This window comes from Rattus norvegicus, chromosome 3 (assembly GCF_021556685.1).
Source record: "Rattus norvegicus strain SHRSP/BbbUtx chromosome 3, alternate assembly SHRSP_T2T, whole genome shotgun sequence".
In the NCBI taxonomy this organism is placed as follows: Eukaryota; Metazoa; Chordata; class Mammalia; order Rodentia; family Muridae; genus Rattus; species Rattus norvegicus.
Window position 1 is genome coordinate 14,501,541 of NC_141536.1, and position 15,620 is coordinate 14,517,160.

General features: G+C 53.9%; 1 protein-coding gene across 23 annotated transcripts in view; it reads right to left on the bottom strand.

Annotated features, from left to right (window-relative positions):
* Window positions 1-180: 180 nt before the first annotated feature.
* The window catches only part of Dnm1 (dynamin 1), a 43,630-nt gene continuing 28,190 nt past the window's right edge, over window positions 181-15,620 (bottom strand). For 2 of the 23 annotated variants that reach the window (XM_087647224.1, XM_087647235.1), the window contains exons 12-23: window positions 14,940-15,010; window positions 14,702-14,753; window positions 14,464-14,475; window positions 12,261-12,374; window positions 8,716-8,825; window positions 7,545-7,656; window positions 7,152-7,163; window positions 6,679-6,849; window positions 4,456-4,697; window positions 3,894-4,109; window positions 2,192-2,228; window positions 181-1,356 (exon numbers count right to left, since the gene is read on the bottom strand). In XM_087647224.1, the coding sequence (XP_087503350.1) occupies window positions 2,207-2,228; window positions 3,894-4,109; window positions 4,456-4,697; window positions 6,679-6,849; window positions 7,152-7,163; window positions 7,545-7,656; window positions 8,716-8,825; window positions 12,261-12,374; window positions 14,464-14,475; window positions 14,702-14,753; window positions 14,940-15,010 (1,134 nt within the window). In that variant the 3' untranslated portion in view covers window positions 181-1,356; window positions 2,192-2,206. 23 annotated transcript variants of the gene reach the window in all.

A 15,620-nucleotide genomic window follows, 5' to 3' on the forward strand; every position in this document is an offset into this window, starting at 1 on the left:
CCTGTTCTTTAAGCTGCTCACAGCATGTGCTCGTGATACTGCCCCCTAGTGGTGGAAGCAGGATTCACAGGAAGAGAACCACCTTGCAGCACCCTAGCAAGGGCCTTTCCTCATCCTTCATTCGGTACCCAATTTATACCTCCCCTCTCCTCGGCCCCAGAGAATACAAACCAGCAGAGGTACACGCAGTTCCCCATTGTCCAGAAATGGGTTTTATTCTCAGCCAAGAGACAGCAAGACTGGTGGCCATCAGAGAACCGCACAGCTGCTGGTGCAGCATCCCCTTGTGCAGGGTGGGGATGGCCAAGGGGATGGCTGTCCACAGGCCAAAGGACAGGGAGGCTCACTGGAGGTGGCACATTGGAGGGGGGATGTCAGGATGACAGCGTTCCCTTGTAGTTGGACCACAGGACTCCACAAGGACAGCATGGTGGTTGATTCTGACACTACAGGCGAGGCTGTGTCAGCCATATATATGTATATATATGTATATATAGGTATATTTATAGATATTTATAGAATGTCGCAGGAGCAATACCACAGAGGGGCACAAGTTTTCACCAACATCACATTTGGATGTATCAGCTCACCACTACAACAGACTAAGTCACAGATGATGAATAGGACGCTTTGGGGTCGGGGGAGCCACTGTCAAGTCACAGAACAGCTGTCCAGGCAGGCTTGATAAGGGAGGTCTCCGAGGAGTAGGAGGGATCTGGTTAGAGGTCGAAGGGGGGCCTGGGGCTCTCAGGACGGGACGGACTTGCCTGACCCGATCGGCTGGCAGTTGGAGAGAAAGCCAAGAGAGAACCGAAGAGAGAAAAGGAAGGAGAGCTGGTAAGGCAAGAGCAGCCACCTTCAGCAGAGGCAGAGGGGATGAGGCAGGTGTGGATGTGGGCAAGGTTCCCGGAAGAGACGGGCAGTTGATGAATGGAAGATGGGAGGTGCTGGGCGGTAACTAGAGGGTAGTCTGGGGAGAGGCTGGGTGGCCCTCTCTTGCCACACACACGGCCTCTCACACACCACCCAGGCAATGCACCACAGGGCCTCCCTCTTTTCTGCTCACTCTGTTTCCCATCTCACTGGCTCAGGGCCACCCCAAGCCTCAGGGAGTCCCATGTAACAGCCATGAGGCCAGTAGTGTTTGAACCAGGAGATCGAAGCTAAAGGGGATGGCTGGAGGGAGCGCTGGAGGCCCCTCAGGTGGTCAGAAAGCCCAGGAGTCCTCTGAGGGGACCCTGGGGAGGCTAGGAGGCAGGCAGCCGATGCCTGTAGCCACAGACTTATAAGTCTAAGAGGGGAGCCTCCGATGGTCGGGGGGCTGCAGGTCTCGTAGGTGAGGCTGGGCCCTTCCTGCTGGGGAAAAGCAGAAGGGTGAACGTCAATGGCTGGGGAAGAGTTGGGACAGGGTAACTGAGAGATCTCTGGCCAACCAGGCAGCATTCAAGTTGACTCGCCCAGTCAATAGACACCGCAGTGCCACCGGCTAAAAGGTACAGGTCACTCTGAAAATAGGTTAAATGTGGGAGCTGATGGCTGGCTCTATGTCTGGGGCTGAGGAGGTGGCTGATAATTACAGGTGTTCTATGCCAAGGATGAGTGGAAAAGGGGCTACCTGTCCTCACCTTGCTGTGAACTATCGGGCTGGCAGAACGGCAAAGGCTCTTAAGTGATCTAAAGTCATCAATCAGAGCCCTGGCTCCGCCAACGGGATTATCATGCTTGCCCTGTGGTGGATTTAGTTGCCCATGCTCCTAGGTTGGAAGTAGAAAGCTCTATCTGGGCAGCAGAGTTAAGGTAGGTTTGAAGATGAGCTCCTAAAGCTTCTGGCCCCTTCGAGGCCAGCCAAAGACACCCTCTCCCAGTTCTTAGTCCTACACTGTCAACAGTGGTCTGGTGTCTTAGACAGCTCCAGAGAGCACCCATATCAGTACCATATCTTGGGCATGGTACCTGTACCAAGGGCCCTCAGTTTAAGCAAGAAGCCCTTGAGTAGTGGCGCTGAGTCCCGCGGCTCACTGGGAAGGAAGTGAGAGAACCAGCTGGAAGAGGACAGGAAGTGGGAGTCTAGAGCTGCAGGAGAAGGAGGGGCCTGGCTCAGAGGTCCCAGGTGTCCTCAGCATGGAGCTGGTGCAGCGAGGAGGAGGGGGCAGACACACTGTTCATGCAGCAGGCTGAGAGCATAACCTACCGTAGCTGACACTCCTCAGGGGTCACTGATAGTGATTCTGAAAGACAGCACGGAATCAACAGGGCAGTTCACAAACACACAGGTGGGCCAGGCTGGGGGTTAGGGGACACACACACGCACACCCCTGGGCGTGCACACACATGCTGTGAGGCCTGAAGGCCCTGCATGCACACGCTAACACACATGCCCACAAACACGCATACATCTCCCCTCCCACCTCCCAGTGCCCAGCACCATTGCCGGCCAATACGTCGTGCAGCACGGATCTGGGACATGCAGCCACTCAGCACACAGAAGCACACGCGTGAGCTGTCACAACACAGAAGCTCGCCTGCACACAGAAGGTCTTTGCACCAGCTCCCTGCACACTCAGGCCTGGTGTGCTGACAGGGTTACCATAGGGCTCTGTAAAGGGCAGAGCTTGCACTCTAGGATCCAGCTGTCATGTTTCTGCCCAAGAAGCTCCCTTGGTTCCCTACATCATTGAACCTCTCCAAATGTCCAACCTACCCCACCCTGCTATTTACTGTTAATAAAGCAGCCCACTGTCCCTGTCAATCTGACACTCTCCTGGGGAAATGTCAGGGTACACTTATTTAGGAGAAGGAAACTAAAGCCCTGGGAGGGAAAATGACTTGTCTAAGGGAAGTGAACCAGCATGTCTGGACTCCAGTCCCATGACATGCTGCCCATCTTTACTGTTCCAGACATCAGAGCCCCACAGAGTAGACCCAGCTTCATTTGGTGTATGGGGGCTATTCCTCTAGCTCTGTCCTTCAGCCATCTAGATTCCCAAATAGAAGCTGTTGGTCTGTCTGAGCATGTGTTTTCTTAGAGACCAGCCGCAGTCCGTAGAAACAGGGCAGACTTGGTTATTAGAGTGAGCTTCCTGGAAAGCCAGTCGTGGATAAGAAGACAAAGGCAAGGGATGAAGTATATTCCTTGTTCTTGGAGCTCTCTGGCAGCAGGGTAGCCTTTGATCCCAGTCCTTACCCAACACCCACCATCTGGTTTCAGACCACCAGACTGTCCACCATTCCCAGAGCCCTTCCCCAGCTGCTTTCTATGCATGTCCATGCCTGGGTGCCACACTCTCACATTCACACCCGTGTGCACGCCCACATACACATCATCACACCTTGCTGGTCACACAATCACAGCCTGGCCTGATACTGTGGGCCAGAGGTGGAACGGCACTCTGGGACAGCTCAAAAGAGTCAGGGCTGGGAAGTGGGGCATCGAAGTAGCTCTGGATGTAAATGAAGAAATCCACACGATTCAAAGAGAGGATCTGGGGTCAGAGACCTAGACCTGAGGTAGGCTCACCAGGAGCTGGGCCAGGTGAGTGAAGGGTGGAATGGAGGAGGATGGGAGGCAAGGGTTTAAGAAAAGCGAAGTGTGGGAGGCATGGAGAGAAAATGAAAAAAAGGGAAGCGCCATGCAAGTACTGAAAAGAAGGGGGCAAATGGTTTGAGCCCCAGAGCCCCCTCCCAGAAACGACCGCCACCGGGACTCAGCGCCCCCTGCGGCGCAGGACCTCCTGCCCGTGGCCGCAGGTCCCTTGGCCTTGCAATGTGACCCCAACGCCTAAGATGGAGAGGGTCGTTTCTGCTGCTAGGCCGAGGATCTAGAATCCAACTCCACCTCCCTCCAGGTCACACCCGCCTGGCAGCCTTTCCCGTCGCTTTAAGCCCCTACTCACCTGGGGACCCCAGGCGGGGCGCGGTTGGGGCGCGAGGGCACCTGGGGAGGGGGGCCAAAGGGGTCAGGGGAAGCCCCCGGCCTGGAGGGCACGGGGGGAGCCCCCCCCAGGGCGGATCCAGCAGGCGGAGGCCCAGGAGCAGGGCCCCGCGACCCGGGCCGGGCTGGGGGCACGGCGGGGGCTCGGCGCTGCGGCGTGGGGCTGGACGTGGGCGACCTACGGGCGACAAGAGCGGAAGAAGCGCGGAGCAGAGGTGAGTGGCTCCGCCCACAGCAGAGACCCCGCCCTCAGCCCAGGCTGTCCCCGCCCATGCAGCAAGCCCCGCCCATAGCGACCTTAGACAGCGTGGGAGCCTAAGCCCGGTCCCCAGCGGCGCCACCCACCTTGCAGCCAGCGCTCACGGCAAGCCCCGCCCCGCGACAAGCCCCGCCCTCTTCTAAGCTCCTCCCCTCGCTCCAGGTGGGAGCCCCCGAGACCCGGGCGCGCCACTGCCCGGTCCCGGCCCTCCTCCCGCGGGCCCCGGGCTGGGGGGCTTTGGGGCCGTGGGGGCCGGCCCTGGTACCTGCGTCCGGCCGGTACGCTCTGCACCTGCAGCCAGGAGTCGTCCACGGGCGGGGGCATGGGCGTGCTGACGGTGGTCGTGTTGATGTCGCCGATAATGCTGAGCGCCTCCTTCAGTGCGTGGTACATACGCAGCATCTCGTCGCGCCGCTGAGCCTGTTCGGCCGATTCTTCCATCAGCGTGTTCTGGTCCCCGCAAGAGTACAGGTTGGCCAGCAGCTCAGAGAAGATAAACTCCTTGGTCTGTGCACAGAGAGGGAAGGAAGGCTAGAACCTGATGACCGCGCCACCTTGTCTCTGGCCAGACCTACTGGGTCTGGGTGCAGAACCGGAAGCTGGGGTTTGATATTTCAGATGCCTACTACTGCTTGGTGCCTAAACTCTTGAAACCACATCTTAATGCCCTTTTCTCACACGAGAATACAGGATAGCGAAGCCACCTGCCCTAGGTGTCGGATCCGGGAGGAGATTCAGAACCAACCATGTCACTAGGACAACTGCCTACTAAGTTTATGAGCCTTTCTTCAGACCAAAATAAGGAAGAAGATACTTTAAAGTGCCCTAGGTCCTTAAGGAAGAAAATAACAAATATCTAACTATGTGTCTTTTTAATTGAGGGAAATGTGTCCGTGTGTGTAGTGGAAGTTTAATGCCTATTTCAAATCCCCAGACATTTTTTTTTAATTTTTTGAAGGTTTATTTATTTATTATATACATTGTAGTTATCTTCAGACACACCAGAAGAGGGCATCAGATCTCATTACAGATGGTTGTGAGCCACCATGTGGTTGCTGGGATTTGAACTCAGGACCTTTGGAAGAGCAGTCGGTGCTCTTAACTACTGAGCCATCTCTCCAGCCCAATCCCCAGACATTCTTTTTTTTTTCTTTTCTTTTCTTTTCTTTTCTTTTTTTTTTTTTTTTTTGGTTCTTTTTTTCGGAGCTGGGGACCGAACCCAGGGCTTTGTGCTTCCTAGGTAAGCGCTCTACCACTGAGCTAAATCCCCAGCCCCTCCCCAGACATTCTTATGCCATCCAGTCTGAGACAATCTTGAGAGCAGCTGGCATTTTTGCAGCTTACTCCAATCTCACTGACTCCTTTTCCAAAACCTACTGAGCATGTGCCACGTTCCACACTCAGTGTTGCGCCACACTTCATAAGCATTCTGACGTCAGCTCTATTTCGCCGGTCATACTTTACACATTGGGAAACAGACTCAGAGATTACATACGCTCAGAATCACAGAGGCAATCTGTGGGAAAGCCAACAGCATTCCAGTTCTGCTTTCCTGAGGCCTGCTTCTACACAGCCCCAGGCTGTGGTGGCCCTGTGAGGTGTGTTTCAAAGCAGCATCTGAGAGTCTCAAAAAGCTATGATTCCTAACCCCTCCTGAAGAACATGCATGTTTGGGTCAGCCTAGGTGTCTTATTTTTCAACCGTAAGTTTCCTGAAATTCAAATTAAGTTGAAGTATTTCCACTGGCTATGTAACATCTGAAGTGGGTTTGCAAAACTTAATGGGAAAATATCCTGTTAATTAATATTTTCTTTTTTTTTTCTTTTTTCTTTTTTTTTGGAGCTGGGGACCAAACCCAGGGCCTTGAGCTTGCTAGGCAAGCGCTCTACCACTGAGCTAAATCCCCAACCCTAATTAATATTTTCTAGATTGGGACCCGGTGTAGTAAATAGGTCGTACCTGCCATCTCAGCACTGAGGAGATAAAGCCAGGGAGAGATCAGCCACAAGTTTGAGGCCAGCCTGGACTCCACAGCAAGACTCTCTCTCTCAGAACAATATTTTGGATATCTCGGGGCTTGAAATAAATACTATCAAAATTAAGGGTTTTGGAACCAGGCATAGTAGTGCACACCTTTAATCCCAGCATTGGGGAGGTGGATCTCTGTGAGTTCAAGGCTAGCTAGAGCTATGTAGTAAGTACCTGTCTTGGAAAAAAATAAAAAGTTAAGGGTTTGGGGACTATGGGATGATTCTGTGGGTAAAAGTGCTTGCCGACAAGCCTAAAGACCTGAGTGCAATCCTTAAGACCTACACGGTAAAAGGAGAAAAGAAACTCGCTCCAGTTGTCCAGGACCAACCCACAACCAACATAAAGGCATGTGTTCCCCTGCCCTGCACATAACATAAATAATGTAATAAAAAGAAACACACTGGCTGGCTGCTTGGTCTTACGCAGCACGCTGCACACCCCACAGCTATATACATACATTGTTGATCATGAGGTGCATGATGGTCTTGGGCATGAGATCCCGTACAGTCTTGTTGACAATGGCCATGTACGAGTCTACCAGGTTCCGGATGGTCTCCACCTGGCGCTCCAGCTGAGGGTCCATGGAGTGCATGAAGCTGTCAGAGCCGTTCTCCTCAGTCTCACTGGCCTGCCATTGGGAACACAGGCATCGGTGTGGGAGGGTTGTTTGTGCAACCAGAGTCCATGGATCACTGAGACCTCAGACCTTGCAAGGGTGCCAGCCACACTGAGGTGCTGAGGGCGTCTTGGGGCTCCAGGCTCACCACCTCTGTGCTTCGAAGGATCCTGCCTCCCCACATGCAGCCCTGACTCAACTCTAACCCTGGTGGCTAGAATTTGTCTCCATTTCTCAATCCATACATTGGAAACGAACATTGCTCCCTCACTTGGCCAGAGCGGGTGCCAGTCTAGCGGAGCTTGTATACTTACTTTCTCCTTGTCCTGAAGGTCCATGTCAGAGCCATAGAAGCCACATCAGCATGGCCATGGTCACCACCGCCACCAAGGGGCACATTCGAAGTAGACATAGAGAGGGAAAGGGAGAGATTGTGTGAGCTTAGCACAGTGCACTCTAACCCTGGTATGTGTACGCACTGCCACAGCGGCAGGGGAGATGTGAGAAGTGACACTGAAGCCACCAGTGTATGAAAGTACAGGAGACGTCCTCTGGCAGAGGGGAGAGTGGGAAACCAGAGGGCTTTGTTCCAAACTCATCTAGGTAGCAAGGAATGATGGCTCTTTGTGAGTTGGATTCAGATCCTCTCTGAGGAACCCCAGGGACAAGCAGCTGGCCTCTCCCCCTCACTCCACCTCGCCACTCACCCCAACACGCTCAGGGTACACGCCAGCCCTCAGAAAGGAAGCCTTCCAACTGTCCACCTCCTCCTGTGTCTCACAGGCCAGTTCCAGCTGCCGGTAATCCTTGTAGACATTCCTGCGGGATTGGGTAGGTGGGAGGAGAGATGAGGGAAAGCCCCACCCCACTGAGGGAATAAGGACGTGTGTGAGCGTTAGGGTCCTCATGCCTAGTATCCATCACTCAAGCCTCAGTGCCCTCATTCGGGAGGTAGGTTGGTAATGATTCCTGTCTGTTGTGGCTACTGGGATGCTTCAGGGAAACAAGGAGCTCAGGGTGTAAAACAACAGGACAGAAGCCAGGCATGGCACACACTAATCCCTGTACTTGAGAGGGCCGAGGCTTCAGGAGATGCTTGAGTTTGAGGTCAGACTGGACTCCATAAATGAGACCCTGCCTGAAAAGGAAAGAAGGAAGGTAGCCCTGGCATGGGTTTCAGACCTTTCAGCAGATGGTAGCTGTTTGCGATTCTTATCTCTGAGTACGGAAGAGCCCACACACATAGGAGCCAGTCTGGACTTGGGCAGTGGTGGCACATGCCTTGAAACCCAGCACTTGGAAGGCAGAGGCAGGTGGATCTCTGCAAGTTCAAGGCCAGCCTGGTCCTGAGTGACTTCTAGGACAGCCAGGGCTACACAGAGAAACTATGTTTTGGAAAAGAAGGAAAGAAAAACAGAAGGGGGAAAAAAGAGCCAGCCTGAATCAGGGAAGTGAGCTCTAGTCCCCCCAGAAAGAGGCAGTCTTTCTGCTTTTTGTTTCTAGCACCTGGCAGAGAGAGTATTCTGTGCGAGGCAGATACTAGGAAAGTGGCTGTGAGAAAGGAGGAGGGATGGGAGGAGGGATGGAAGTAGGGAGGAGAGGAGGGAGGGGAGGGAGGGGAGGGAGGGAAGGAGGGAGAGAAGGGAGGAAAGGCAGGAGGGAAGAAGGGAAGGGAGGGAGGGGAGGAGGGAAGAGAGGAGAGATGGGAGGGGAGGAGGGAAGGAGGATGCTTAGACATGGCTCTAGCACTCAGGAGAAACTTTATAGCTGTTGATGACAGATCCCTGGATTTGTATACCCATTTTCTACACAGCAGGCAATGGTTTGGGCCTTTCAGGGTCTAGGGTCTCAGCCGCTCGGCCAGGGGCAGGTAGGCACCTCTGCTCAGTGTTGAAGAGGGCAAAAATATGCTTGCTTGACATGAAGCCCTTCTCCACATCACGCAGCTTCAGATTATCCACAGACAGCATGTACTTCTTCTCTTTCTCCTGTTGAGAAGAGAAGGGTGGTAGCAAGGGTCAGACTGGCACTGCCAAGCCTCTGTCCCTCAGAGTGATCCATGTTGATGAGCACCCAAAGTAGTCCTGGGCTGTATCCCTTCCCGCCGCACGTGTGGTGCTATATAGTAAACCCTGGCCCTGGAGCTCTGGCCCCATCTGGATATCACCAGCCTCTAGACCCCATGCCACATTATAAGAGACTGGCAAAGTCAGTGGTGCCAATGGGGTCTCCCTCATCCCACCTTCAGCAATTCCTGGAGACAAGCCAGGCTGGGCCTCAGGCAGGGATGGCTCACACGAGGCTCTCTTGCTTCCAGCCTGGCTGCCTCTGACTTCATTTCCTGACTACAGAGATGGGGGCTGGGGGGTACACCAGCCTTGGAGGCTTCAAAGGGCTGGCTCAGCCCACTCCCTGTCTCCCCCTTCCAGCCACCCATGTGTTACCAATCAGACACACAGCACAAGCCTGGAAATTGTATGTGTGTAAACACGTGTGTGGTTGTGTGGCCAAGAATTGCAAGGCCAAGCAAGTCTCACTATTGTGTGTTCTTTGGTTTATAGGACATAGGTGCATGTATGCACAGGACTGTATGGTAATGAGAGCGTGCTTGTCACTGTGGATGTGGGTGGCAATTGTGACTGGACTTTGGGGCCATATGCTCGTCGATGGTTTGTGCAGCGAGCTTGACATGCCGGTGTTGTTTTGTGGATGAAGTTGTATAAATCTGTAGACAGATACATCTGTCTGTAGCCTCTGTGTCCCAGGGAACCTGGGAGGGGACACCACAGATGGCCATCAGGAAGGAAAAGTTTCTGCTGCCTGTATCATACTGGTTCCACCCAAAACTGTAGGACCTATACAGGATGGAATGGTCGGTGTGGGATTCCACAAGCCTTGCCTTGAATCTCAGGTGGGGGTTGGGTTTAGGAAAACCTTGCTTTCCCACCCTGGCGTCATCTCCACCCGTCTGCCCCCAACACCCGCTTGGCCTGCGCAGCCACATAAAGCCCTCTTTATGCCAGGCGGGTGGCCGGGAGCCCCAGAGGGCGGCTGGGGGAGGAGAAGAGGAAGTTGCACACACGGCCAGGGAACATCTGGAACCCATCTAGGGAGGCCCGCCACAGCCGCCTTGTGCTCAGGGTTGGACACTATGTAGGAGTGGCCTCCTCCCCCAGCCCTCCCTTCCTGCCGGCCCCCTCCCCAGGCCCCTCCTTCCCAGCCCAGCTCCCGCTCACCCCTGCCACGTCAAAGGAGGCAGAAGGGGAGTCGAGAGCGGAGAGGGACCACGGCTGGCTGGCTGGGGCCGGGGGACACGGGAGCTGGGGCTGGGTGCACCGTATCTCCAAGGGATGGGACCAAAGCTCCCATCGGACGGACAGACGCTGCTGCCTGGATGGACCAGAGGATACCTCCCCGTCTACCCAGTGTTTAGACTACCTGTTCAGGACTCCCAAATTGTACAGTAGTCTGCACATTGGTTAGGCTGGGCTGGGTTAGACCCTCGGCGCCGTCGCCGGAGAGCCGCACCAACCCTGCTGTCTTCTAGAACCAGAGCCTGGACCTGGGGCAGGGAGCTGGGGGCACAGGGTGGACTGGGAGGAGGTGCAGAACTTTGGGGCTGCCATCGTGCTGCGGGACATACAGGAGGTTGTGGTGATGGGGGAGGACACGGGGGTCGACGGGGAAGAGGGTGGGGTGGGGGAGGTCGTCGGGGTTGGTGATGTGGGTAACTGCCTGTCTGTCAAGAGGTTTCCTTAACCCAAAGACTGGAGAGCAAATGGCTGGGCTGAGGGGACCAGAGCCCTGCCCAAGCCCAAACTCCAGGTATCCTAGTGAAAAACTGAACCCCCATCCCGACAATGCACTCCAGTGCTCACACTGGCTGAGCTCAGAGGTATACGTCTGTGCACCCCAGCTTTAAGGCGCACATCCATGCCCAGGCACGCACACACAAACACAAATCCACACTCAAGGGCATGCATTCACACTCAGACATACAACCTCACAATGGGATGCTCCCTTCCCCCACCCTCACATCTCTCTCTCTCTCTCTCTCTCTCTCTCTCTCTCTCTCTCTCTCTCGTACCCCTCCTTCACATTCTCGGTCGTCCGGCCCACCCCCACCCTACACTGGCACACAGTACAGTCAAGTCACATTCAAGCTCATAAATTCACACCTGGGTGTTTACACCCCAACACACACACATAACACACACAACACATAACACACAACACACGCGCGCACACACACACGCACACAACATCCATAAGCCACAGACACACAGAGACACACACAGAGGCCCCACCTCTCTACATCCAATATGCAGCTAGTTTTCACATACAACTAAACACAAAACTTAAAAAAAAAAAGATTCACCCAAATATATATATACATATATATATATATGCACCCCTTTCAGATATGAGGCCACGATCCCCCCAACTCTGTATATATGGAAACACAAGAGCCATGGGGGCTGTGTAGGGGGACTGCCAGGATGACACGGTATAGGAAGCCACCCCCAGTCCCATACCACCTCACACTCCAGCCCTTCCAGGGGCCCCTGAGCTTGAGGAGAGGCCAGGGTTGGGGTAATGAGGTCCAGATGTCTTGGCGCCCCCCCCCAGTGACGACAGTGGACCCCGCCCAAGGTGGGGAGGTGGAGCCCCTTCCCAAGGCAGACTTGAAGGAGACAGTGATCGTGGAGGGGACATGATGGTCCAAATCACAGCCCCCCTACTCTATAATGCTACTGCACCCAGCCTTGAGAGCACCCTGTCTTATGGTAGTCCCCTCAGGAGGAAGAGGCTCCCTTCCCCCCACTCCTTGGCCAGCTGGAGTTCATTACCACAACACCCCCTGTCCGTCCCCCCCCCCACATCATTCTTGCTGGTCACCTCTGGAATCCAGATGTGAAAGCCAAACAGACTCTTTCTTAAAGGAGACCAGTGACTGGAAGAGACTGGTGGGGGCCTCTAGGTGCCCTAAGAGGCAGGGGGCTATTCCGGGGGCCGGCTTTGTAGGCCGTCATCACTACCGGTCCCTCAGCCTGGAAGTGCCCTGAACGGCTTGCCTTGGTTGGCAGGGGCTGAGGGTATTGGGGTGCAGGGGTTAACTGAGTGTCTGGCAGCTGGACATGTGTGTGTCATGGTCCTGTAGGGGCCACAGAGGAGGAGGCACGCCTCGGAGTGAGAAAACAGGAAGGCCACTGGGCTGCTGGGTCAGGGAGTGAGCGGCACCCAGCACCCCTGCCTACCCACTCCAGGGCGCTTCCCGGCCAGCCATCTTCTCCTTCCAGCCCGGATAAGAGGGTACCTCCCTGATTGTACACCCTCCTCTGTGCCCTCGTGCAAGTCTTTTCAGACCCCTGGGGTGTGGCCTAGGCCGTGTGACCCTTGACAGTCAGTAGTCCTTGACTCACCTCATCGTCCTTGTACCAGGACAGATTCTCAGCAGTCAACACAAACCAGTACTCCTTGGAGCCTCCCTTCATGATGCCGATGTTGTTGATGGTCAGCCACCCCTTTCGAATGACCTGGAGCGGGAGGAGGAGGAGGAGGTCGGTGGGCATGGGCCAGGCTTCCTCATGGAGGAAAGGATGAATAAGGAGGCCTTGAAAAGCCCCTTCTCCAAGTTCTCTGAGGCCTGACTGGTCAGAGAGGGTGGGGGCCAGGCCTGCCCTGATTTGAACCACAAGTGAAGAGAGTAGAAGACAGGAAAGCGAAGGTCAGCTCAAGATAGAGAGCCTTCTAACTGCCAGAGAGATGTGTGAACCAAGGATTGGCCACTTAACGGAGGGTGAGCTCCCCGTCGCTAAGAGTGTGCAAGCAGAGTTTGGCAGACGTTTAGATAGAGCAACTCCAAGTATCACTTGAGGGTGTCCTCTGACACACGTCTAACCTCAGGAGCTTGTACTTGAGGCTGCTCCTCTTCCCTTTTCACCTGGCACATATCTACTCTCCCCCTGGTATCTGTCCAGATTTACAGGGCGAGCGGCCCTCCCTATCCTCCGTGCCCATCAGAAGCACGGTAATGATCTCTGATTAGTCTTTTATGTTTGCCTCTGTAACCGAGACTGCAATTTTAATACTCACTCCCTCCCTCTCCAGAAAGAACGATATTAGCCACTTTGACAGCCTTTCCTGCTAATGCATGCGTCTCCCTGTGCCCGGCATCACTTTGTGGAGTGCTGGTCAGTCAGTAAGTGATGGAGGAATGTTTGTGGTGACATGAATAAATGGACAGTGAGCTGTTACAGTTCTAAAAGCCTTTGGGGCAGAAGGGAGAAACCAAGCCACCCATTCTCCAGGTCTGAACTTCCCGCCGAAAGTCCAGAATAACAAGCACGAGTTCATTTCCAGAGGTCTGTCCCAAAACATCCCCACAGACCTTGGTCATTGTGCGAAACCCCCCGGCCTGCCCCTGTGATTCTGACTGAAGAGGGACTTCATCTTGTCCTGCTCCCTCCCTGGTCCTGACCTTACTGGATGCTTCTCTGGAGGCCTGGGTGCACAACTCACTTCTAGCCTTTCCTGACTCCCTCAGGCTTCTGAGAACCTCACTGGGAATTCAAATCACACAATCTAGCAGCACCCAAACAGAGGGAGATCGCCACTACTTTGGTCAATTAACAAATTAACAGGGCACCCAGAACCAGACACCCTGCCAACCCTCTCCCACCCCACTGGTGGGATGTCCTCAGTGCCTGCCTTTGGACCTCAGTCCATTGCTGTCCCAGGATCTGACTGGCACAGTCTGCTTCCCAGCTGACTTACAGCTTTTTCCTCCTCTTAGCCACTCCCAACCCTGTGCTCTCACCTGCTCACCTAGCTCCCCGTCAGAGTACCTGAACTGGAGACTCTCATCCTACCCGGAACTCTCAGAGGTCCTACTGGGGCCCTATCTGTAGGTACGGGGTCTTCAAGGGGCAGGGGCAGGGGCAGGGCAGGCTCTGAAGCTTCCTGAGATACAATTCCCTTTGGTCCTCCTTCTCTGAGAACCTACTGTGTGCTGGGACCGAGAAGCTGGGATGGGAAATAACCAAGCCTAAGGCTGGATGGGAAACAGATATTAAACCAGTCACATCCTCTGGAAACTACTGGAAAATAGTGAGGACTCCGGGTCTCGTGTGTATGACTGGATTGAGCCAGGGCTGTTAGTAAGTGCTGCTTCCACGGCCATTTGAAGTATGGAGCCGGGAGCTTGGAGAGGAGGGGCCAGGCTCCTGACTGTTCATCATGTCTTAACTCTCCATTGGAGGTCACTGCCTGCTTCTTAAGAACATGCCTGTCTCATATCCACTCCAAACAGTCACCAAACATTCCTCCAACAGACGTTTAAAGAGCAGCAACTGAGCCCTGGGCCCATCCATCCCCATGTGGTGTAGCTCTGCCTGCAGCAGGTGCTTGGCTGGTGCACACTTATACATGGGTTATGGGACTGTGAGCATGGCGGGGCCTTCCTCTGTCCTGTGAGCAGGTGTGGAATTCATGTGCTGGTATATACGTGCAAGGTGCTCAGACAAAGGGTACCCTCTGCCCCGAGCAGATCCCCATCACCAGCGAGACACCACCTCCCCGAAACTGCACAAGCCAAGAACCGCCCCACCCAGGCCTGGTACTCACCAGAATCTCATCCTGCAAAGAGGTAACCATAGCAACCAGGAGAAGTAACCATAGCAACCAGGAGAAGCATCGGGGAGAGAGGAAAGAGGATTACTGAGGCAGAGTGGGAAGCTTGTGACTGGCAGAGGACAGGTTCTCTGGCCTTGTAGGACCCTTCCCGTTGGGAGAGGGGTTCTCAGAGCTCCAAGTCCATCCGGCATCCTCCATCCCTCGGGCTGGGGCACTGGGGCCCACTCACCTGGTTCCCTGAAGTCTTCTTCTTGTTCATCTGGTTGCTTCTCTGCTGAGCACTAATGGGAGAGAGGGGAGGAGTCTCAAAACTTCTCTCAAGAGGCTCGGCTCCAGTGCTCACTGCTCACAGGGCACGGGACTTAGAGGGTTAAGCTGGCAGAACTGGAATGGACCGACACACATGTGCACATATACACGCATATGTGCGCTCACGCACACAAAGGGTCACTCCTGGGAGCACTCACTTGGCAAAGCCTATGAAGTCTTCATGGTTGGTATTCATGTAAGCCAACTCAATGTCGATGAGAAGCATGACCTTCCAGGGTCCACGGGTTGATGAGCAAATAGAAAAGATGACACAGAGGTTAAGAATGATGCCGAGCGGGGTTGGGGATTTAGCTCAGTGGTAGAGCGCTTCCCTAGGAAGCGCAAGGCCCTGGGTTCGATCCCCAGCTCCGAAAAAAAGAACCAAAAAAAAAAAAAAAAAAAAAAAGAATGATGCCGAGCTAGGAGAGAGATACTTTTAGTGCATTCAGAAGGTTAGGGTCCATAATAAATAAAGAGTCCCTACAGTCAATAACTGAAAGACAAAAGGAAACATAGGTCAAAGTAGTCAACAAGCATAAATGGGTATTTCATAGAAGACATGCAAACAGCTAATAAGAGTACGCAAAAGCTGAAATGATTACTGTAAGTAATTAATACATGCTAACAATAAATTTTAAAATATGCAAAACGTGTCCACCCTTGTTCATAAAGAGCTCTTAGTCAGTGGAGTAACATTCTTTTTTGTTCTCTAGAGATAGAGTTTCTCTGCATAGCCCTGGCTGTCTTGGAACTCCCCTTGTAGACCAGGCTGGCCTCAAACTCAGAGATCTTCCTGCGTCTGCCTCTTGAGTACTGGGATTAAAGGTGGGCATGCACCA